At 48.6% G+C, this 23,570-nt stretch overlaps 1 protein-coding gene across 4 annotated transcripts; it reads right to left on the minus strand.

Annotated features, from left to right (window-relative positions):
- Positions 1 to 454: 454 nt before the first annotated feature.
- On the minus strand, positions 455 to 23,570 carry LOC115659929 (C-X-C chemokine receptor type 2-like). Of its 4 annotated transcripts, none has more exons than XM_030580737.1 (2): positions 23,479 to 23,570; positions 455 to 2,716 (listed from the first exon to the last, which is right to left on the minus strand). In XM_030580737.1, exon 2 carries the CDS (start codon positions 2,693 to 2,695, stop codon positions 1,625 to 1,627), a length of 1,071 nt encoding a protein of 356 aa, XP_030436597.1. In that variant the 5' UTR covers positions 2,696 to 2,716; positions 23,479 to 23,570; the 3' UTR covers positions 455 to 1,624. The 4 variants fall into 4 exon arrangements, with proteins under 4 accessions (XP_030436597.1, XP_030436599.1, XP_030436598.1 ...); XM_030580739.1 differs by lacking the exon at positions 23,479 to 23,570 and adding an exon at positions 16,386 to 16,528; XM_030580738.1 differs by lacking the exon at positions 23,479 to 23,570 and adding an exon at positions 11,866 to 11,877.

A 23,570-nucleotide genomic window follows, 5' to 3' on the forward strand; every position in this document is an offset into this window, starting at 1 on the left:
GAATGGAGGCGGGGCCAAGGGTGGGGATGGGGTGAAGTCGGGGTGGGGCCAGAGCGGGGAAAGGAGCAGGGGGCCATGGTCACCCACCGGCGCCTGACAAAGTTGGCCCCTACGCCCTAGGCAATTTATTCCAGTGCTTAACCACCCTGACAGTTAGAAAGCTTTTCCTAATGTCCAACCTAAACCGCCCTTGCTGCAATTTAAACCCACTGCTTCTTGTCCTGTCCTCAGAGGTTAATGAGAACAAGTTTTCTCCCTCCTCCTTGTAACAACCATTTATGTGCTTGAAAACTGTCATTGTGTCCCCTCTCAGGCTTCTCTTCTCCAGACGAAAGTTTCCTGGTGAGTCTATTTTGTCACGTCAAGTTTTAGCCACCCAAAGTTTTGGCCTCTAAATGTTTGGAGCTCTGGCTGACGACATATTTGCCATCTAACGCGCAAAGGGTCAGGGATCTGAAACTGTAGAAATCAAGAGTTTATTAGCTATATTTTTAGAAGTGAAAAATGCTGATGACAAGCCAAGGTTTTCACCACTAAAACTGAAAGTAAACCTTATTGCAGCTGCATGGAACTTTTGTCACAACTGGATTTTAAATACAACTTTCCTGCCTTGTTCTAATTTATCCAGAGGTCACAACTGTGCACAAATGTAAAGACACTTCGACTATTCAAATATCAAGCATTCATCCAAACCTCTTACCATCTAGCTAGCTACGGTTTCACTACAGTGCCTATCGTGGTAACATATCAACATAGCTATCGAAGCCCGTCCAGCTAGCAATCCTTGTCTGCTCAGGAAAACGATTCCATGTTCATGATACAATCAACAGATGTTAAGCTCATGTTCAAACACCTCCTAATCCTTCCCGTTACATGAGGTCATGAAGCGCTAAAACAGCATCTCTTAGTGTCTTAACGAATGATCGCAAATCCAATGTTGGGATGACCACAGTTATGCAGGCACGGTTTGGTAAATTACATTTTTCAATTCTGCACCTAAAAAAATATATAGAACCATACTCAGTTCTCCATGTGAAATATGCAAAATGCATGTAAAAGGCTGATGGAGCTGCAAGGGCAGAGTTAAGGACAATATTCCTGCTAGCACGATAGATCTCCAGTCTTAGTTTATAGCCACTAACGTTGGCGGCTACCTCCACCCCGCACTCTGACTCCCCGTTCCATAGGCCTTTGTGGGAAAGGAAGTTTTTCTGATGTCGTTCCTAACCCCACTGTGCAAGGGGACTGGGAACTTGAGATGCCACATAGAGAAATGCAGTCTTGGATTGTCTGGAGTTGTTATTTATTTTTTTAATGGGCATGACCCGGCTGAGACGGGCAGTTGAACAATCTGATTATCCTGCAGGGAGGGGTTGAAGGATCTTCATGGCATTATCGCAGTAAGAGGTAGCTGCTTTTTGCTGCTGTGTTCTGCATAATTGTAATCTGCGTAATGATCTATGCTGAGTAAAAGAGTTTGGATGGTGTTGGTTGGCTTGGTAAACTGAGGCTATAGTGCTAGAAGAATCTGCATGGTCCTGATCACCCTGAGAAGCTGAGGCTGGCCATGGACACTAGCAGTGGTGGGATGCTATCCCCGGTGAGTGGAGGATTCATGCGGACGTCACAGGGTGGTGGAGGTGTTGCCAGAGGTGGAGGCAAAGGATGACCCCCGTCCATAGCGGGAGAGGAACTCTTTGTTGATAAGACCATGGTAGACCAAGATCTTAAGGAAGCTGTTTCGGAACTTCTGCCCGATGAAGGCATAGATGAGCGGGTTGATGCAGCTGTGCGTGAAGCCCAGAATCTGGGTGACAGACAGGGCCGCGTCGATCTGGTTCCTCCTGTGGCAGGTCTCAGCGATGGCACGGGTCCTCATCATGGTGTCTACCACCAGCGTGATGTTGTAGGGCAGCCAGCAGACCAAGAAGACCAGCACCACGGCCAAGATGACCTTCATGGCCTTCTGCTTCTGGCTGTTCTTGGTCTGGAAGAGGGTCTTCACTGTGACGCCATAGCAGAAGAGCATGATCAGCAAGGGGAGGATGAAACCAAAGGTCTGGGGCAGGATCCTCAGCACCACCCGCCACTTGGCCGTGTTCTCCTCCCCAATCCGCTCGTAGCAGACCATGCCGCTGTGTGGCGGCCAGAAGGCCTCACGGAAGAGGAGGATGGGCAGGGAGAGCGCGATGGAGAAAACCCAGATGCCCAAGCAGACAAATTTAACCCAGTGCCTCTTCTCAGTGGCTGCCCGGGTGGCGTAGACAATGGCAAGGAACCGGTCGATGCTAATGCAGGCCAGCAAGAGGATCCCGCTGTAGAAGTTGACCTCCTGCAGGACCGAGACGGCTTTGCACATGAAGGTGCCGAAGATCCACTCGTGGGCCCGGTAAACGGCCCAGAGAGGCAGGGTGAGGGCGAAGAGGAGGTCTGCGATGGCCAGGTTCAGGAGGTACACGTCGGTCACCGAGCGGTTCTGCCGGTTGTAGCTGATGACCAGCACCACCAGGGAGTTACCCACCAGGCTGAGCAGGAACACCAGGCAGTAGACCACCGCCACCACGTACTTGTTAATGTTCAGGCTGTCGGGCTTGCACGGCGCGGCCGCGGCACTGGGGTTGACGGTGTTGTAGTCAGTGTAATTGTAGCCTTTGAAGAGGTCAGACAAATCGCCGTCGAACGTCCAGTCACCCATGCTGGAGGAATCGCTCTGGGCCTGTTCGGGTGATAAGGGGGTGGAGGGGGAGAGAGAACACAACTCAGCAAGTCATCGAAAGCAGGATGTTCCCCGTGTCCTGACCCAGCAGCGAGGGGGCTGCATGAGAGAGCCGTGGTCAGCTCCTGGGTCTGCCACAGACCCTTGTGCAAATCGTCTGGCTGGTAATTGGAGGTCGTGGGTCAGGAGCAGTGGAAGGTCCCTAAAGGTGGGAGAGGCCAATGGTGCCCGAACTGTGGCCCTGTACCCCTACCCCCACTCCGTTCTGCCCCATCCACCAAGGTCCCACCCTGGCACCACTTCTCCCCCCAAGACCCTCCCCCACTCACTCCTCTCTGTCCCCTCCCCCCTGTTGCGCCCCTTTACGGCCAGTAAAAAATGGGAGGGCATAGCACTCCCACTTTTTAAAGGGGGGCCCATGGCCCCCTGCCCCCGCCCTCCCCTAATTCTGGTGCCCCCTGTCATGGGTTCACTTCCCCGGGGCCGCCCAGATGATTCAGGGGGGCTGAGGTCTTTGGCAGCGGGGGTCCTCCGCTGCCGAATTGCCGCCAAAGACCCGGCACTTTGGCGGCGGGTCCTGGGTTGGAAGGACCCTCTGCCACAGGTCTTCAAGGCACTTCAGCAGCAGGTCCCGGGGTGGAAGGACCCCCCGCTGCAGGTCTTCCAGGCCCTTCAGCAGCAAGTCCTGGGGTGGAAAGATCCCCCATTGTGGGTCTTTGGGGCACTGCAGCGGCAGGTCCTGGGGCGGAAGGACCCCCCGCCACCGAATTGCCACCGAAAACCCAGAGTGGGAGAAGCTCCGAGGGCCCAGGCCCTGCGAGAGTTTTCCAGGGCTCCCGGAGCTAGTGAAGGACCCCGCTCCAGGGGCCCCAAAAAACTCTCATGGGGGCTTGGAGTAAATTGCCCCACTTGCCCCCCACCTCTGGGCGGCCCTGCACTTCCCTGTCCCATAGACGTGTTTGGGAAGTTCAGCCCATAAGCATTTGGAAAGCACCCAATGGGAGTTACACACCTAACTTTCTCTGAGGAGCTGGGCCTCAGAAACAACAGCGACTGAGGCAGGATAAGCAGTTTCCAGGTGTACACGGTAGTCAAGGTGTGTGCACCGGGATGCTTTACACCGTGAATGCCTCATTGCACCTTGACTACTGCGTGCCGTTCCGGTCGTCCCCGCTCAAAAAGGCTATGTTAGAATTGGAAAAGATGCTGAGAATGGCAACACAAATGATTAGGGGGATGGAACAGCTTCTGTGTGAGGAGAGATTAATAAGACTGGGACTTTCCAGCTTGGAAAAGAGACGACTAAGAGGAGATACGGTACAGTTCTGTGAAACCATGACTGCTGTGGAGAAAAAGACTAGGGAAGTGTTATTTACGGCTTCACATAGCAAAAGAACCAGGGGACAGCCAATGAAACTAACAGGCAGCAGGTTTAAAACAAACAAAAGGAAGCATTTCTTCACACAAGGCACAGTCAACCTGTGGAACTCCTTGCCAGGGGATGTTGTGAAGGCCAAAATGACAACAGGGTTCAGAAAAGAACATCGTTCACAGAGAATAGGTCCACCAATGGCTAACAGCCCAGAGGGTCAGGGTACAATCCTATATCGTGGGTGTCCCAAAGCCTCTGACTGTCAGAAGCTGGGAGTGGGCGACAGAATGGATCACTCAATGATTAACTGTCCTAGTCATTCTCTCTGAAGCACCTGGCACTGGCCACTGTCGGAAGACAGGATACTGGACCATTGGTCTGACCCAGTATGGCCATTCTTATGTTCTAGATAAACCGATGGATGGATTCAAGTTTCTGGACTTTCCAACCCTTATAAAGCCCTGTAGAGAATGTAATCAGGAACAGATCAATGGGGTTCTAAAGAAATTACTTTAAAACCTACACAATTGAATAGAGAACAAGATCCTTGTCTCTCATTTATTTTTTAAATCATCAGGCTATAGAATTCTGGAGCAGATGTCTCGTTTTCACTATTCAATGCTACAGGATGGTTAAGACAGACCCTGTGCTTATGTTACATTGATTTCGATCGGCCGCAGGGCTGCCTCAATGTTTGAATTCCCCAGAGACTTGTTAAAACAACCGAAGGGGTTTGCTAAAGCAAATTGACACGGCTACCGGGGAGTTCTGCGGAATTCCACCAGCAGGGAATTTGTCCCAGAACATTTTCCACGTTAAGGACGGTCTCTAACCATTGCAGAGATGCGCCAGCTGTAAACCACGGAGGGAAAGGACGGATGATCCAGCAGTGAGTGCCACAGACTTTGGCCGTGACCTTGGGCAAGTCAGGTTGCAGCTCAGTATCTGGCTGTATGGGGATCACCACACCTTCCAACCTCCCAGGGGAGCGGTGAGGAGAAAGCCATTAAAACTCAGGAAGTGCTCAGACACTGTGGTGATTGGGGAAGGCAGATAAGTACCTAAGACAGAGACCAAATAACTAGGATCTTGCCTGCTAGAAAAGGGAATCTTTAAAGAAAGCTCCTCAAAGCAAGCCGCGTTCTTGTTGCAGTTGTTCTTACACATACATAGAGATAAAGATAAACCCCCCAGAGTCCTTTCTTCCAGGCAGTGGGGCCAGTAAAAGAAGTCCCCTAAAACTTATAACCTGTTTTCCTCTTTAAGGAAAAGTTAGAACTGTTTGGGGTTTACCAGGTAAAATTTAAGCCCATGCAATGGGTTTAAATTGCAGCAAGGGAGGTTTAGGTTGGACATTAGGAAAAATTTCCTAACTGTCAGGGTGGTTAAGCACTGGAATAAGCTGCCTAGGGAGGTTGTGGAATCTCCATCACTGGAGATTGTCAAGAGCAGGTTAGACAAACGCTTCTCAGGGATGATTTAGATAATCCTTAGTCCTGCCATGAGTGCAGGGGACGGGACTAGATGACCTCTCAGGGTCTCTTCTGGTCCTACAACTCTATGTGGCTAGAAAGGGGAGGGGCCACAGTTCCAGCACTAGGCTGTGGGACATTCAGATGGGTGCACACTAGGGTGATCAGATAACAAGTGTGAAAAATCGGGACGGGGTGGGGGGTAATAGGAACCCATATAAAAAAAAGCCCCAAATATCAGGACCATCCCTATAAAATCAGGACATCTGGTCACCCTCGTGCGCACTGATATTAGTGCTTTGAGTCTTCTTAGATAAAAGGGGCTGCTAGTGTGATGATTTTTAAAATGATCTCCTATAGACAGATATTGTTAAGCTAGCAGGAGTGCCAAAGGGCCTGGGGAGGAATGCCAAGTTGTGGTTTTTTAAATAATTTTTTGGGGCACCTATATGCACCCTTTTAACAAAGAAGTCCTTTCTCCCAAGTGTGCCCTGGACATTGGAGTTAGAGAGACCTTGACACAAAGAAATCTGCAAACAGGCTGAGTAGAAATCCTGCCCTGCTTGCTGGGCGCAGCTTTCGGTCTCTGATACCCTGTGATGTCATCGTGTCACTAGTTCACCCGACAGCCATAGACACCCCGGGGAGAAAAAACCCGAGTTTCTAACTTTAAAAAACACGCAAACTACCAACTTTTCCAACAAGCTTTTAGGCTTTCTTGATACATGATTAAAAACCCCCAAAGAAGCACATCTCATTTCCCCCTCTTTCCTGGGTCTCTTTACGATTCTGGGGTACATAACACAACCCCACCTGACCCCATATCAGTTCCATGCAGAAGAACATGATTTGGCAATTTTCCCTCCAGACCCTTTCTCCTGTCATGTGAAAACCCCTCCCTATGTATAAAAATCAATGAAATCCATTGCAAACCCTTTCTCTCCCATCAGTAAGTGGTAATATCACCTCACGCCCATCTGAGTGCCCCACATCCTGTGAGGTGCCCCTCTGTTCACTGCCGGAGGGGGAGAGGAATTGGATTCATTTGTTTTTTTCTCCTAAGGCAAATAAGCACATACTGATATCGGGCCCGATCTTCAGCTGCTGTGAACTGGGGTCACTCCTGGGGGGGATAATGGAGATATGTTGGTTTAGTCAAGCTGAGGATCTGGCCTGTTAAATGCACTGACCCAGGCTGTGGCTCCATTTATGTTGTGCCTTGATGCCCCACCCTCCCTCTCTACCTGTAACCAATGGGACCAGCCGGGTGGGGGGGTCAGGCCAGCAGCTTGGTCCAGCGTTGGGGCCAGCCTGGCACTCAGGGGTGGGGGGGCAGTGGCTCGGCCCGGTGCTGGGGACGGCCCAGCGCTTGGGGGAGCTGGCTGGGGCATGCGGGCTGGGGCTCCTCCGGCCGCAGGGGGGTGGGAGGGCATTTGGGGCTCTGGCAGGCGGGGGCACTGGGTTTCAGGTGGGGGGGTGGACTAGCCTCCCCAAAGGGGGGGGTCCAACTGCTGCCCACGCTAGTGAACCTACCAGAGTAACTCACTCTGCCTGGACTTTACCCACCCCCACTTAGGAAAAACCGTGCATCAAATTCCCCAGCCTGTCCTCAAGATGTTTTTTTCAAAGTGACCACCTGGTACATGTGGATTTCCTGGTCCAGAACCACATCCGGATTGACCCCGGAAAAGGAGCCTGGCCGCCTGCTGAAATAGGACATTCTCCTGGGGCAGAAAAGGGCCCAGTTCTTTGCTAGGTCCATGGCCACTGCACTCCGGGCACGGCTCTCTGTTAAAATCCGTTGTGGACATCAGATTGGTTGAATAAGGGGGAAACAGCTGTTGAGATGGTCTGGGGATACTTAATCCAGCATGGGAGGCTGGGCCAGACAACCTCTTGAGGTCCCTACTCCCTACATTGCTATGATCTAAGTGGGAAGACAAATATAAATTATTTGCCATCTCCTACAGGCATGAGATCAAGAAAAGCCACTAACGGGCAGCTACATTTTCAAGAAAACCTGCCCCTAAGCTGCACAGGGGACATCCATCCGCGGAGCAGAGCAGGCAACCCTTGCTCGGCAAACAGAGGTGAAACTGCCCATTGTAAACTACTCGGGTCCCTCCCAATGGATCGCACCATCCATCCCAAGCAGCAAGTTCTCAGAGTCACCGAACATGAGTCAGACCCTTCATTGTGGGGCCACTCCGGTAAATATCTTCAGCGGCAACATTGCAGCAATACGGGGAAATCAATGACAACAACTCAGGCACGTTACCTCGGTGAGCAATTTTGTGTAACAGGAAACAGAAGCCTTTCTCAACCTGCCCTCAGACACAGGCCCCGTTCTCTGCACAGTCCGCACTCGCCCCCGGATGGAATTTGGCTTTATTAGCACAGAAAACAAGAAGGAGAGAAAATAAACTTCCAGTTCCTCCCTCAGGGCTGGTCAGCCCACACCCTAGATTCTCTCAGCTCTATCTCCCTTTGTGTTACCTGTTTCACTGACTCAGCAGAACACACACAGCCTTTTTCCCCAGCCAGATCAATACTTGCCAACAGAGTGTGAGTGCCAGGCAAACATGCTGGCTTGCTACAAGCTACCCTGCCATCTGTGTGGGCCAGGAGGCCAATTCACAGCATCAGGAGATCCAGCCCTACTTTTTAACCCTTTGTGGGAACCATACCGTGCAAGTGTGAAAGCCAGAGATGGGCTGAGACAGCATGTTCCAAACTGGACCCAGTTCCAAACTTTTTTAAAGTGTGGGGGTGTTTGGATCAGGGCAAGAGGCTGGTGTGCCCGACTGCCAAGCTGGTTATGCTAATTCTGCGGATGATGGAAACCACCAGAGACGCCAGCTGAGACTGCAGCCGGTTATGCCAGGGGCTGCACAGAGCCCCGTTTAAGTTCCCCTCCCCCAGGCTGAGCACCGCACACTCAGCAAGGAAAGCTGCTCCACCTCTTCCCCTTCAGACTGTTCTCCATGGAAAATGGGCTTTTCCTGAAAATGGAGGGGGGGACTTTTCATTTTCCCCCACAAAACCCAGAACTGGACCCTCCCCCCACTTCTTTTTCCCTTTTGCCCCTTAATAAAGGGGAGAAAGCAAAAAAGGCAGAGAAGGGGGGTGGGGAATAAAACCAACCCCCCCCCCCCCTTTGGTCTGCCATTGCTTTGGGGTTGGGGCTCTGGTAACAGCTACAGTTCCTGTCCATTTACAGCCCTAGACAGCATTAATGATAAAGGCCAACTGCCCCAGCATGTTCTCACGTGACAGCTGCTACCATCAAGCAGAGTGACCCAGGGGTCAGTCCTTGGGCTGGTTTTGTTCAATATCTTCATTAATGATCTGGAGGACGGCGTGGACTGCACTCTCAGCAAGTTTCCAGATGACACTAAACTGGGAGGAGTGGTAGATATGCTGGAGGGTAGGGACAGGATACAGAGGGACCTAGACAAATTAGAGGACTGGGCCAAAAGAAACCTGATGAGGTTCAAAAAGGACAAGTGCAGAGTCCTGCACTTAGGACAGAAGAATCCCACGCACTGCTACAGACTAAGGACCAAATGGCTAGGCAGCAGTTCTGCAGAAAAGGACCTAGGGGTTACGGTAGATGAGAAGCTGGATATGAGTCAACAGTGTGCGCTTGTTGCCAAGAAGGCTAATGGCATTTTGGGCTGTATAAGTAGGAGCATTGCCAGCAGATCGAGGGACGTGATCATTCCCCTCTGTTCGACATTGGTGAGGCCTCATCTGGAGTACTGTGTCCAGTTTTGGGCCCCACACTACAAGAAGGATGTGGAAAAACCGGAAAGAGTCCAGCGTAGGGCAACAAAAGTGATTAGGGGGCTGGAGCACATGACTTATGAGGAGAGGCTGAGGGAACTGGGATTGTTTAGTCTGCAGAAAAGAAGAATGAAGGGGGATCTGATAGCTGCTTTCAACTACCTGAAGGAGGATGGATCTAGACTGTTCTCAGTGGTGGCAGATGACAGAACAAGGAGTAATGGTCTCAAGTTGCAGTGGGGGAGGTTTAGGTTGGATATTGGGAAAATCTTTTTCACTAGGAGGGTGGTGATGCACTGGAACGGGTGACCTGGGGAGATGGTGGGATCTCCTTCCTTAGAGGTTTTTAAGGTCAGGTTTGACAAAGTCCTGGCTGGGATAATTTAGTTGGGGACTGGTCCTGCTTTGAGCAGGGGATTGGACTAGATACCTCCTGAGGTCCCTTCCAACCCTGGTAGTCTGTGATCTGGGTTGATAGACCAGCGATTGAACTGGGGACTTCTAAAGCCACCCTCTGTGCCTAGGAGGCTGTTACAGACTCAGATCACCCGCAGACTGACCCAGCAGGGGCTATGTAACACCCGCTCCTCAGTCAGTTACACATCACACCATCCTGGCTCATGCCCCTCCAGCCGAATATTGATGGACCCACCAGATTCCACAGGACTGAACCAACGGTTAGGTTTTGCCATGGAACAGTGCTCAGGATCTGAGCTCCCCTTCCAAAAACTGACCTTTCAAGCCCTCTGGTGGTGAAGACATGCTCTCCAACCCTCATCCCTCTGCTCGCAGGTGCTTTCAAACCCTTCCCATTTAAGGGCCAGATTTGCAAAAGCTAGGTGCCCAAGACACATCCCATGCCTAGATAGTGCTACTATAAGGTGGGTGCATAACTGGTTGGAAAACTGTTCCCAGAGAGTAGTTATCAGTGGTTCACAGTCAGGCTGGAAGGACATAACGAGTGGGGTCCCACAGGGATCGGTTCTGGGTCTGGTTCTGTTCAATATCTTCATCAATGATTTAGATAATGGCATACACAGCACACGTATATAGTTTGCAGATGATACCAAGCTGGGAGAGGCTACAAGTACTTTGGAGGATAGGGTTAAAATTCAAAATGATCTGGACAAACTGAAGAAATGATTTGAAGTAAACAGGATGAAATTCAGTCAGGTCAAATGCAAAGTGCTCCATTTAGGAAGGAACAATCAGTTGCACACACACAAATGGTCAGTGACTGCCTAGGAAGAAGTACTGTGGAAAGGGATCTGGGGGTCAGAGTGGATCATAAGCTAAATATGAGTCAACAGTGTAACGCTGTTGCAAACAAAGCAAACATCGATCTGGGCTGTATTAGCAGGAGTGTTGTAAGCAGGACACGAGAAGTCATTTTTCTGCTCTGCTCTGCGCTGATTAGGCCTCAGCTGGAGTATTGTGTCCAGTTCTGGGTGCCACATTTCAGGAAAGATGTGGACAAATAGGAAAAAGTCCAGAGGAGAGCAACAGAAACGATGAAAGGTCTAGATGGTGGTTTTCAACCTGTGGTCCGCGGACCCGCAGACTATATCTAAGATTTCCAAAGGGGTCCACTCCTCCATTCAAAATTTTTTAGGGGTCTGCAAATGAAACAAGGTTGAAAACTGCTGATCTAGAAAACATGGCCTGTGAGGGAAGATTGAAAAAAACTGGGTTTGTTTCGCCTGTAGATGAGAAGACTGAGGGGGACATGGTAACAGTTTTCAAATGCATAAAAGGTTGTTACAAGGAGGAGGGAGAAGAATTGTTCTTCTTAACCTCTGAGGACAGGACAAGACACAATGGGCTTAAATTGCAGCAAGGGAGGTTTAGGTTGAACATTAGGAAAAACTTCCTAATTGTCAGAATGGTTAAGCACTGGAATAAATTGCCCAGGAAAGTTGTGGAATGTCCATCACTGGGGATTTTTAAGAGCAGGTTGGACAAACAGCTGTCAGGGATGGGCTAGATAATACTTAGTCCTACCTTGAGTGCAGGAACTGGACTAGACGACCTCCTGAGGTCCCTTGCAGCCCTACACCTCTGTGATTCTCTGCGTCTATGCCTGCAGATGCATCAAGGGTCGATTGCACCTGCACAACAGGTGGGATTCTGAGGACAGCCGGGTCCACTTGTAGACACAGCTGTTCATTTCCCTTGTGCATTACTGCTCGCATCCACGGGCAGGGCTGTAGGGCTGGTCCCCCTTGGTACCACTTTGGAGCTACGAGCCTCGTGGTCTGTGCTGCATCCTGGCTCTTGGAAAGCAGGGGAGGAATGGGTGACAACGGAGCTATCGCCCTGGAAATAGCCCAGAAGCAACACTGAGCCACGGATGACCCAGTTTCTCCAGCTCTTCTGCAGCCCTATGTGGCACGGTCCTGCTCTGGGGTCCCACTGGGATGGCAGTTGGGAGCCCAGAAGGGACCACTCTATCTACCCTGAGTTCCTGCATAGCCCAAGCCAGAGACCCTCCCTCAGGGTTTCCTGCATCCAGCTCAGACCTTCTATCCGCTTGAGCGGATCTTTTTGCAAGACATCCACGCTTGATGTAAAGACTCCAAGTGTTGGAAAATCCACCCTGCCCCTAGGCGGGTTGGTCCTGTGGCTAATTACTGTGAAGAAGGAGGGAGTTATAGGTATTATTTTTGTAAGTGTCCTGCATGCCTCAGTTTGCCTATGACCCTGCCTGACTGCCACGAGGTAAAGCCAAGGAGGCTCTTAGAGCCTCTGAACCAACAACAGAGATAAGGTTCCTTCAGGGAGCCATGCGGAGAAGCTGGTCCCAGCCCAAGTTCCACTGTGGCGCGAGTCCAAGACAAGGGTTTTTGCAGTGCGGACGCAGCTTAAGCCTCGGTTGCCTGACGCATGTCTGGAGAGTCCCCCAATGCTACCCCACAATCCCCTGGGCCTGTGTTTCCCAGCCCTTCCACCCCAAAACTACCCCCTCAATTCCTGGGCACCTGTTCAAACACTTCCGCCTGGCGTTTAATCCTCTCCCACTCGAAAACCGGACCCAGCCACTCCTGCACCAAGAGCGCTGCGTCGTGGCTGATGGTGTGGGAGCCGGCTCTACCCAGCCCCTCTGTGGGAAGTGTCGCCCCAGACAACCTGATCATTGCTAAGAGAATGAAAAGCCCCCAGGCCTCTGCCCTGCTGTGGGGAGAATACGGCAACCCAGAAAATGAAGGGGAGGGAAGTCTCCCTTTTGGCCAGGCTTCAGGTGGGGTTACTTGCAGTGAGGGGACCCCCCCATCCCAAGGGCCGGGGAGGGGAAGATGCATCTCGCCCAAAATAAAAACGAGAACTTGTTTCTGCTGACGCTAGCGATTGTAGAGACTTGGTCTTTTTTCAGCCCTCCCTGCACCTTCCTGTTTCCTTGTGTGATGGCAACGGGCATCGCTAGGCAGCTAGTCCCCTGCAGTGCACCCGGGGGCATGCAAGGGGTGCCAGCCCCACTCCCACTGGGGCGGGGACAGGAGCCACCATCACACCTAGTGGGTGCATATGTAGTAGTAGGATTTTATGTTTGCATTTTATATAATTTAAAATAAAAAATAAAGAATAGTGAAATAACAATGTAGCGTGTATTAACTGTAGTGGTGTATAATTTGATTATATTTTCCTAGCTATTTTTTTTAATAGCACAAAGGAATGGCCTACTGGGCCATTTGGCAAAGATGTATTAGTTGGAATTTGTGTTTGGGCTGATTTTAAGGCAGTAACAGATGTTTAAGGCTATTTTGTTGTAGGTTTAGCATTTTAAAATAAGTAAGAGAATGCCGCGATTGTTTTCTTGTGCAGTGCAACTTTTTTTTAAAAAACTTTTTTTTGTTTAAAATGTTTGGTGTAAATTAATGTTGTTTTGTGTGTGAATGAGGAATGCAAAGAGATCCGTGTAAGGGCCATCGCTGAATTCAATGTATGAGGAAGGAACTGGAGACAGATGCAAGGGCACCAGGAGGCTGCAACACGCCCCAATTGAAATGTTAAAGAAGGGCAAATTGACAACTTTAAAAATAAGACAGGCACTTATTAAGGGGGACAAAATAGCTGATGCTTAAATTCGTTGCAGAAAAGAACATTCCGGAACCTGAGCACGAGGCGCTGCTTAACCACCACCATTTTAATCCACCCAAAATCAGACTCCAGTGTAAGGTCTGGCTTTACCTGCTTCTGGGAACCTTCAGTGCCCAGATAATTACAGCAATCGTGAAAAAAAAAGTAGCCCTCCTTATAAGCCAATATTTAAGGAATAATTCACTCCCCTGCCAACCAGTCATGAATTCCTACCTGCAATCCAGTGATCCTCATGGTAAAAATATGATAAAAATACTAGCCAACTCCTAAAACCCTTAGGAAATACCACTCTGTCTGCCTAGGAAGGGCAAGTGGGACTTAAGATTCCCCTTATCAACAGGAATTCCAAACCACTGGGAAATAGGGTCCCTATGGGAATACCACCTGGAGGTCCAGCTATCCACAATTACCATATCAGTAAAATAAGCCTGTTAAGACAGAAACTACACTAGCAGTTATTGTGGGATACTGAACAATACCCAGTAGTGAACCAACCCTTTGGTTCCCGAACACATGCACCAGAACCTGGACCAAGGAATATGCATTCGAAAGCGGTCCCCCAATTAAAATAAAGATGCCAAAATTGTTTGCAACTCAAAGTGATCCAGTGAAAGTCTTGTTAAATCCACTGTTAGTAAAAATAAAAATTGGTATAAATTGTACTCGCCAACAAGCTGTAAAAACAAAATTATAAGCTAAGCGGAGATGGGGCAGGCACACAGGACTTGCTGCACGGGGAGGGGGTCGGGAATTTCACAACCTGTAACCAACAATCTGTAAAAATCAAAATATTAAAAGAAAGCCTGCTCCCAAAATTGACCATGGATCCTTTTGGCTACCCTGGGTTATAGATCAATAAGATAAAATATATATATATATATATATATATATATATATATATATATATATATATATATATATATATATATATATATATATATATATATATATATATATATATATATATATATATATACCCAAAAGTGGACGAAATAAAGCCCTCAAAAATGGGTGTGTCTGTCCCTACCGATCACCCCAGAACCATGCCGCAAGAACACATCATTGGGAACATGTGTATAGAACAAACTGAAAAAGGTACCTCAGTTTTTACAACAAACACAGAGGGATGCAGGGCAGCGTGTCATTCAAATATCACATGCCAATAAAAACATGCTAAAAATTGCTAAGGCTAAAAAAACCTGACAGCCTATCTTTGGTGCGATGTTTTTACACACTGGTCCCCGACCTCTAAGGGCATATTATCTATTATGTTTTACCCATTACTAGTCGTGTTAATATTGTCCTGCGTTTGCTTGCTAGGAATGTGTTGTATGTGCTGTTAAATAAAAAAAAAAGTTTGTTAAGTTACAACCACAAGCTTAAATTGTCTCTCAGTATATTGCTATAAAATAATTGTATAAAATATGACCCACTCAAGAATTGTTCTTAAAGGGTCAAAAGGAGGATATGTAGTAGTAGGGTTTTATGTTTGCATTTTGTATAATTTTAAATAAAAAATAAAGAAATAACAATGTAGCGTGTATTAAATGTATTGGTGTATAATTTGATCATATCCTGTCAGTCACCCTTTTTGAACAGCCTACTGGGCCATTTGGTAAAGATGCATCAGTCAGAATCTGTGTCTGGGCTGATTTCAAGGCAGTAACAGATGTTTTAAGGTTACTACTTTGTTGTAGGTTTAGCATTTGAAAATAAGTAAAAGAATGCCAGGACTGTTTTCTTGTGCATTGCAACTTGATGTTCCTGTTTAAAATGTTCTGCATAAATTAATTCTGTTTTGTGTGTGAGTGAGGAATATAGGTATAAAGAGATAAGTGTAAAGGCCATCGCTGAACCAGAGGTACGAGGAAGGAAACGGAGACAGACGAAAGGGCGTCAGGAAGCTGCAACGCGTCGCCCCTCAGCGGTCCTGGATCTCAGGAGCCATTGCTGGGAAGGCTGCTCCAACCTGACCTCAAACCGTGGTGAAAATACTCCAGAGATTTAATGTCACTCAAGTCAACTGAACACACCCGCTCTCGAGTTCTCTGTGACCTTGTGTCGGTGCTGCCCCCAGTCTGTTAGCATTCACATCTGTGTCTCGGACGGGAGTCCGCAAACTGTGGGCCTTGTCCCCTAGCATGGGAGCGGGGGTAGTAGGGCCTGGGCCAGCCCCCACAGGGGTTATGAAGGGAGCGCCACCCAGCCCCACCCTGGCTGCAGCTGCGTCCCTGGCTGTCCTCCCAGCCCCATCTCTCAGCCCCCAGACCCCACTCCTGGCCGCGGTCCCCACTCTCAGCCACTGGTCCCTGCTCCCAGCCCCTGCTGTGCTCCCAGCCCCCAGCAGCAGCCCCTGGCCTCCTGCCACGACTCTGCTCCTGGCCAGGACAGGGAGGGGGAGGGCACGGACACATCCCATTGGGGGGGTGGGGAAGAAAAGTTTGGGTACCACCCGTCGTTGTGAAACAGGGCCAAGCAGACATGGGGCAGGCACACAGGACTTGCTGCACAGGGCAGGGCGGGGAATTTCACCTGTCCTGAAGCTGATCAGCCTGACTAGCCTGCAGACACAGGGTCAGATTAAACTCCAGGCTCTCCCATCCACACCACAATAAAAACCCCACTGCACGGAGTCTCAGCCCGGCTCAGCTGACTTGGGCTGGTGGGGTTCAGGCCACCGGGCTAAAAACTGCAGTGTAGATACTCGGGCTCGGATCTCTACGATGGGGGGGTGGGTCTCAGAGCCTGGGCTCCAGCCCAAGCCCACACGTCTACACTGCAATTTTACAGCCTTGCCAGCCTGGCCCAGCCACAGCCAAGGTGCAGGTCTTTCACCTCAGCGTAGAGGTTCCTGCGTGAAGTCACTTCCGCCCAGCTCCTCCCAGGTGCCGAGATTTCAGGACAGGCTCCCCCTGAAATCAGTGGAAGTTCGGAGCCCTGGTACCTCGACGGCACTAGGCCTCAGTTTCTCTTTGGGGCTGAGAGCGGCTGGTCCTGCAGGACTCCTGTGAAACGCAGCAGCAATTCCTCTGCTCCCCAGCCTCTCTGGCTCAGCTCCCCGTGTGTCCACATGAGATCACGGCACCGCCTCCCGTGCCGGGGAAGAGGAAGAGAAATGCACGGGAGTGGGAGCTGGGCAATGGTTCAGTGACAGTGTAGAACTGATAAATGAAATTGTTTTTAATTTATTATTGTAACTTCTGTTCACCATCCACACTACACTGGCCTACACTGTAACTTCTGTTCCATATTGTAATTCAAACCCCATTTTAAAACACTCACTCCATTTTGTAAAAGCTTCCTCCAACCTTCATTTTTGCAAACCCTGCTGTAATCTTATTAGTTTAGTTTAGATGTGTGAATGAGGTATGTATGAATGACGGAATCAACCGCCAGCCCCAGCCTGTCCTGATGAGATAAAGTTCAAATACCAACGGCTGAAGACCTAGACAACAGCCCTAAACAAAGTAAGAAGCATCCACCCTAAAAAGAAAAGGACAACAGAACAACAGAAGGAAGAGCAAAGCCAGGTCCAAGGCTGAAAGTCACGCCTGCAATTGATGGGTGATCAATCTAAACCCAGAGGCAGCGTGACACAGCAAGACCTATAGACTTTGAATCCAAACTAAAAGCCTATAAAAGAGAAGAGTGAGATGAGACACTCTGGGTAACATTCTGCTGCCAACATGGAAGGACATCGGTGACTGCCCAACAGAGATCCAGCTTGTCCTTGTGCCCGGCTTTCCTGGCCAGTTAGCCGCCACAAGCTACGAACCCAAGCTACAAAATCAAGCTATGAACTTAAGCTATCTTCAGGACTGGTAACTATGCAGCAGCTGCAGAACATCTGATGGATGTGTGTGTGTGTGTGTGTGTGTGTGTGTAGGTATTAGGTATAATGTGTGTGTATAAGAATTAAGATTTAGTTATTAGTCATAAATCAAATTGTTATCATAATAAATGTGGCATCTTTGTCTTGCCCCCTGAAAAGATCCTGTGTAGTTTTGTCTGTACAACATTATTGGTGGAGAATGCAAAGGGGGAGCAAGCAGAAAATCCACAGTTATAAAAACTGGTGTGCTCACCGCCAGCTTTACTAAGCCTGGCACTATAGGGAAAAGATTGTAACTTTCAGTTAATTAACCACAAACTCTGAAGGAAATAGGAGTTTAGGTTTGAATCTTATTCCAATAGTAAAATACTAGGCATGAAGAATTTTGATGATTAAAAGGTGCCTACACCCTTGGCCGTAGCAAGACTGACCTAAAGAGGAGTGTTTCTTACTCTGATCCTGGGAAGGATTTGTATAGTTGGTGCATGAACCCTTGGTGGTAGTAAGCCGAGTGATACAGAGGGAGGCTTAGTGTCTCTCCCTCTGGCCCAGAGAGGGTTACGTTTCTCCTTCAGGAGTCAAAAAAGTAAAATTGCTCTTCCAGGAGTTAAAAAGGGAACTGCTCTTTCAGAAGTTGTAAGCTGCTCTTTTAGGAATTGGGGGTTATAGTGCTTGATATTTATCAATTTGGTTTTGTTGTGGTTGGTCGTTGCTCACAGCTGTTAGGGAAAATGTTTAAAAAAAGAAACACCTTCTAAAGATATTCTTAAAAACAACAAATTGGCTAGGTATACAAACCCTCAACTCCAATGAAAAAGGAAGCAGCCGCAGTTTGGCTTCTATGGAAAACCTGTAATGAGGTATTTCTTCAGCTGGCTAAATGTAAAAATAAAAAACTGCACCAAGATTTACAAACCTCTGCTGCAAAAGCAGAGAAATAAAAATGTATGTAGTTCTTAAACCTAGTTAGATGCCCTTAAGGTTGAGTACAGAGAGTTAAAACAGCATTCTCACATCTTATAGATAAACTAGGAAAGTACAATTTAGATGGGGCTACTATAAGGTGGGTGCATAACTGGCTGGATAACCGTACTCAGAGAGTAGTTATTAGTGGCTCCCAATCCTGCTGGAAAGGTATAACAAGTGGGGTTCCGCAGGGGTCTGTTTTGGGACCGGCTCTGTTCAATATCTTCATCAATGATTTAGATGTTGGCATAGAAAGTACGCTTATTAAGTTTGCGGACGATACCAAACTGGGAGGGATTGCAACTGCTTTGGAGGACAGGGTCAAAATTCAAAATGATCTGGACAAATTGGAGAAATGGTCTGAGGTAAACCGGATGAAGTTCAATAAAGATAAATGCAAAGTGCTCCACTTAGGAAGGAACAATCAGTTTCACACATACAGAATGAGAGGAGACTGTCTAGGAAGGAGTATGGCAGAAAGAGATCTAGGGGTCATAGTGGACCCCAAGCTTAATATGAGTCAACAGTGTGATACTGTTGCAAAAAAAGCAAACATGATTCTGGGATGCATTAACAGGTGTGTTGTAAACAAGACACGAGAAGTCATTCTTCCGCTTTACTCTGCGCTGGTTAGGCCTCAACTGGAGTATTGTGTCCAGTTCTGGGCACCGCATTTCAAGAAAGATGTGGAGAAACTGGAGAGGGTCCAGAGAAGAGCAATGAGAATGATTAAAGGTCTTGAGAACATGACCGATGAAGGAAGGCTGCAGGAATTGGGTTTGTTTAGTTTGGAAAAGAGAAGACTGAGAGGGGACATGATAGCAGTTTTCAGGTATCTAAAACAGTGTCATCAGGAGGAGGGAGAAAACTTGTTCACCTTAGCCTCCAATGATAGAACAAGAAGCAATGGGCTTAAACTGCAGCAAGGGAGATTTAGGTTGGACATTAGGAAAAAGTTCCTAACTGTCAGGGTAGTTAAACACTGGAATAGATTGCCTAGGGAAGTTGTGGAATCTCCATCTCTGGAGATATTTAAGAGTAGGTTAGATAAATGTCTATTAGGGATGGTCTAGACAGTATTTGGTCCTGCCATGAGGGCAGGGGACTGGACTCGATGACCTCTCGAGATCCCTTCCAGTCCTCGAGTCTATGAGTCTATGAGTCTACAGCAGCAGTAACATCAAAAAAAAAAAAAAAAGGAACATTTGAGACCTCAGAAGGGGCAAATTTTTGGGATCCCTCTGAAGAGTGGAAAGGGGAATATTTGGGTAGATTCCTCCTCCCAGGGCCAGAATGCCATTGCAACAGTAACAACAGTGCCTGCTTCTGCCTCAAACCTCCAGGCCATGGCAAAGTGGCTGGGGATTTTAAAATAAAAAATTTAAACTCAAAGAAATGCACCACTTAATTAGCATTTGTGCAGCCCCAAGTAACAAACATACTGTGGCAAAGACTGAGCAGGGTCTGCCATGTGGGAGCACTGTGCTAATTTGTTTCTAAGCTTCTGTTTTTCAGGCTCTGAACCAGAACATCAGGAGAGCTGGTACCAGCTGAAGAGTTATAAAATACCATGGTTATAGTGTCGCGACATAGTCTGTGTTGCATGTTCTGTGTTGCATGTTCTGTGTCTGTCTCTAGTGGTGTCCTGTGCTAGCATTGGGTCCAGAAAAAATAAGAAATACTACACTAGACAGGACAAATGTCTTTTCCTCTCTCTACTTCCCCCAAGTCCATCCAACTTAGCAATCACCACTTGTGTCCAAAAAACTTTGGTCCCCAGTGCATCAGGTTTATTTTTTGTTAGGTTCTCTAATAGCCATTTTATTGTTAATGTTTGTTATTGATACATTTGTATTGTTAGTTACATTTGCTTATATTGTTAATTCCACACTTTCCTCTATGCACTCTGGTTCTACTCCCCCAAGCCCTAAAGGGTAGTTCTTGGGCCCTCATAACTTGTAAAACCTTGGCCCATAATTGTAGGGCCCCATCTTTCAGGTCCCCAGAAACTTCTTGAGAACAACTGTTAAAAATAGGGGATTCAGCAACATTTTAGCAACAAAATGTTAGTTTAAGTCCAAATCAGCTTAACCTTGCATGACAACTGTGGTCCTCCTACAAAATCTTATTTGCTGTGTGTGCTTTAAAAGGTCCTGACTTCAGTAACTTTTATTGTTTGATGGCTATTGCTGCATTACACTTGGTCCTCATTTTATTTGTCAATGTACCCAATCATTGTAATGGTTTTATTTTATTCCCAATTATTTTAACTATAATTGTTTTCATTTATGTGTAGGTTATATCTGGTGTTTAGTCAATTGTAATAGGTTTAGTTATATTCACCTAGTTATAATTATTTGGTTTGTTTGCAACAGATCACCTTGCCCTACAATGTCAACAACTACTGTAATGGTCATAGCTCAAGGGGCAAAGTGTTGTAGAAGCAGCCCACCTGGTCAGCAGTTCTAAATATAATTTTTCATCTCCTCATTGTCCTATTAGTAACCCTAACTGTTATGTTGGTTCTGCCTTAAAACAATTACATAAAGTGTGACCCATTCAATACCCCTGGATTGAAGGGTCAAAAGGGGGACAATGTAGAAATGATAAATGAAATTGTTTTTAATTTATTAATGTGACTTCTGTTCACCATTCACACTACACTTGCCTACACTGTAACTTCTGTTCCATATTGTAATTCAAACCCCATTTTAAAACACTCACTCCATTTTGTAAAAGCTTCCTCCAACCTTCATTTTTGCAAACCCTGCTGTAATCTTATTAGTTTAGTTTAGATGTGTGAATGAGGTATGGATGGATGACGGAATCAACCTCCAGCCCCAGCCTGTCCTGATGAGATAAAGTTCAAATACCAATGGCTGAAGACCTAGACAATAGCCCTAAATAAAGTAAGAAGCATCCACCCTAAAAAGAAAAGGACAACAGAACAACAGAAGGAAGAGCAAAGCCAGGTCCAAGGCTGAAAGTCACGCCTGCAATTGATGGGTGATCAGTCCAAACCCAGAGGCGGCGTGACACAGCAAGACCTATAGACTTTGAATCCAAACTAAAAGCCTATAAAAGAGAAGGGTGAGATGAGACACTGTGGGTAACATTCTGCTGCCAACATGGAAGGACATCGGTGCCTGGCCAACAGAGATCCAGCTTGTCCTTGTGCCCGACTTTCCTGGCCAGTTAGCTGCCACAAGCTACGAACCCAAGCTACAAAATCAAGCTATGAACTTAAGCTATCTTCAGGACTGGTAACTATGCAGCAGCTGCAGAACATCTGATGGGTGTGTGAATGTGTGTGTGTGTGTGTGTATGGGTATTAGGTATAATGTGTGTGTATAAGAATTAAGATATTAGTTATTAGTCATAAATCAAATTGTTATCATAATAAATGTGGTATCTTTGTCTTGCCCCCTGAAAAGATCCTGTGTAGTTTTGTCTGTACAACAACAGGGCAGTGTCCTACCGCAGGAGGAACCTGCAGCCTGATGTAAGATCTCAGCTCTAGTTAACCCTTTAGGGCGAATACGTCCCACAGCATCTCTGTGAAATAAGCCCTTTGCTAAGGTGCTGGCTGGTTGCCAGGCCAGGCTGGGGGCTGGCGGGACGCATGCTGGGTGAGCTCAGGTTTAATCCCCAGCACTGGCCAGCCATGCAGGAAGCCCTGACTGTCTGCACCGGGGAAGGCAGCCGTGGGAGCCCCAGTTCAGGGAGGGGTCATCCGCAGGCGTAGCAGGGGGTGGGGACCAAGTGCCCAGGGGATTGGAGAGACTTGGGGGGTTCTAACTCCACAGGAGACCTTGGTGCTGTGTGACGGAATGGGGGGCGTCCATCAGAGGCAGGGGAGCCGCCCGGGATGGTTTGTGGGCTGGGGAGGTACCGTGGGGGTGAGGTACAGGAAGTGAAGGGAGCCAGAGGGGAGGGGAAATACTGTGCCCCTAAAATAACCTCTTACTGAGCTCACAGCAGGGCCCGATCCTGGACTGCAGCCCAAGGGGGCCCAGCTCCGCGCTGGGACCTGCGCGGGGAAGCCTCCCCCAAGGCCGCAGGGCAGAGGATTTGCTCTTTCATATTCCTGCTGCACCAGCACCCTGCAGTCCCCATTGGGACCCACAGCGCTGGGCACTCTGTGAGGGGCTCCTAGCGAAGAGGGTGTTCGCCCCCACTTCCCTGAGCATCGGGCATGAGCAGCCCCCCCAGAACAGGTCTGGGGCAGGCCGGAAGGGCACTCCCCTGCCTGGGCTCCCTAAAACCAGCTTCCCCCATTGCCCAGCCCAGAACCACATGGCTTCACTGGGTCGGGGTAGCAGAGGAGGCTGGGCCCAGATGTCACTTTATGCATGAAATGGACGTGTAACTGTTTGAAGGCTAGTGTTAATCCTGCAAACCCCACCGCCTCCCAGCCCCGCATGCACAGGGCTCCCCACCACACCAGGGCAGGGTCTCTGTGCAGGATGGGATCCTCAGCCCCGCCCAGCACATAGCTGAGCTGACTGGCTCGTGTAAACACCACATCTGGCGCTGTCCATTTCCCGCCCCACAAGACGGATGGACACTGGGGCATGTTCTTAAACACAGGCCGTTGGGGGGGGGGGTGTCCCCAAGGGAATAACCACAGTTAGGGGAAAACAGCAGCGGCTCACGTTGAAAAGGCTGAAGCCAGGCGGTACGATATTCCACCCCTGGCGGGGCGATCTCCTGGGGGACACCGAGAGCCCTGGGGCAGCAGACACGACCCGGGGTGAGATGCCCCCCGAGGCACTGGGCCAGCATGATATTACGCGCCACTGACATCTCACATAGTTACAGGGCTGAAGGCCAAAGCCGAGAGGAGAAGACAGGTGGGACGGCTCCAAAATTGCCCTGTTCTGCTTTCCCTGACACTCCACTAGTGGCCCTGGGCTAGATGGACCATTGGCCTGACCCAGTCTGGCCACTCTGATGTTCTGATGTTAATTGTGCCGTGAGTGTGACTGGCCCATGGGATGCGTTCGCTGCAGGACACGAATCCAGCAGCCACAAAACAGAACCTGACAAGGCCTCTTCCTAAAACGCAGAGGACATAAGCACAGAGCTTCAAGAGGATGGTCCGTTTCCCTCCTCCCCAGCAAAATCCTGGGTATAAATGGTTCGGGTACGTGCCCTGTGCAAAAAGTCCTCACCTGGAATCACTATACTAACCCCCCGCCTCTCCCGTCTGTAAGGAAAGACAAGCATATCGCCTTACCTTCTATCAGCTGCCACCTTCACCACGTCCTGCCTAGAACTCCTCCCCAGCAGCCGCTTTATACTAAGTCAGGAGGAACCGGTATTGCAAAA

This window comes from Gopherus evgoodei, chromosome 11 (genome assembly GCF_007399415.2).
Source record: "Gopherus evgoodei ecotype Sinaloan lineage chromosome 11, rGopEvg1_v1.p, whole genome shotgun sequence".
Lineage (NCBI taxonomy): Eukaryota > Metazoa > Chordata > Testudines > Testudinidae > Gopherus > Gopherus evgoodei.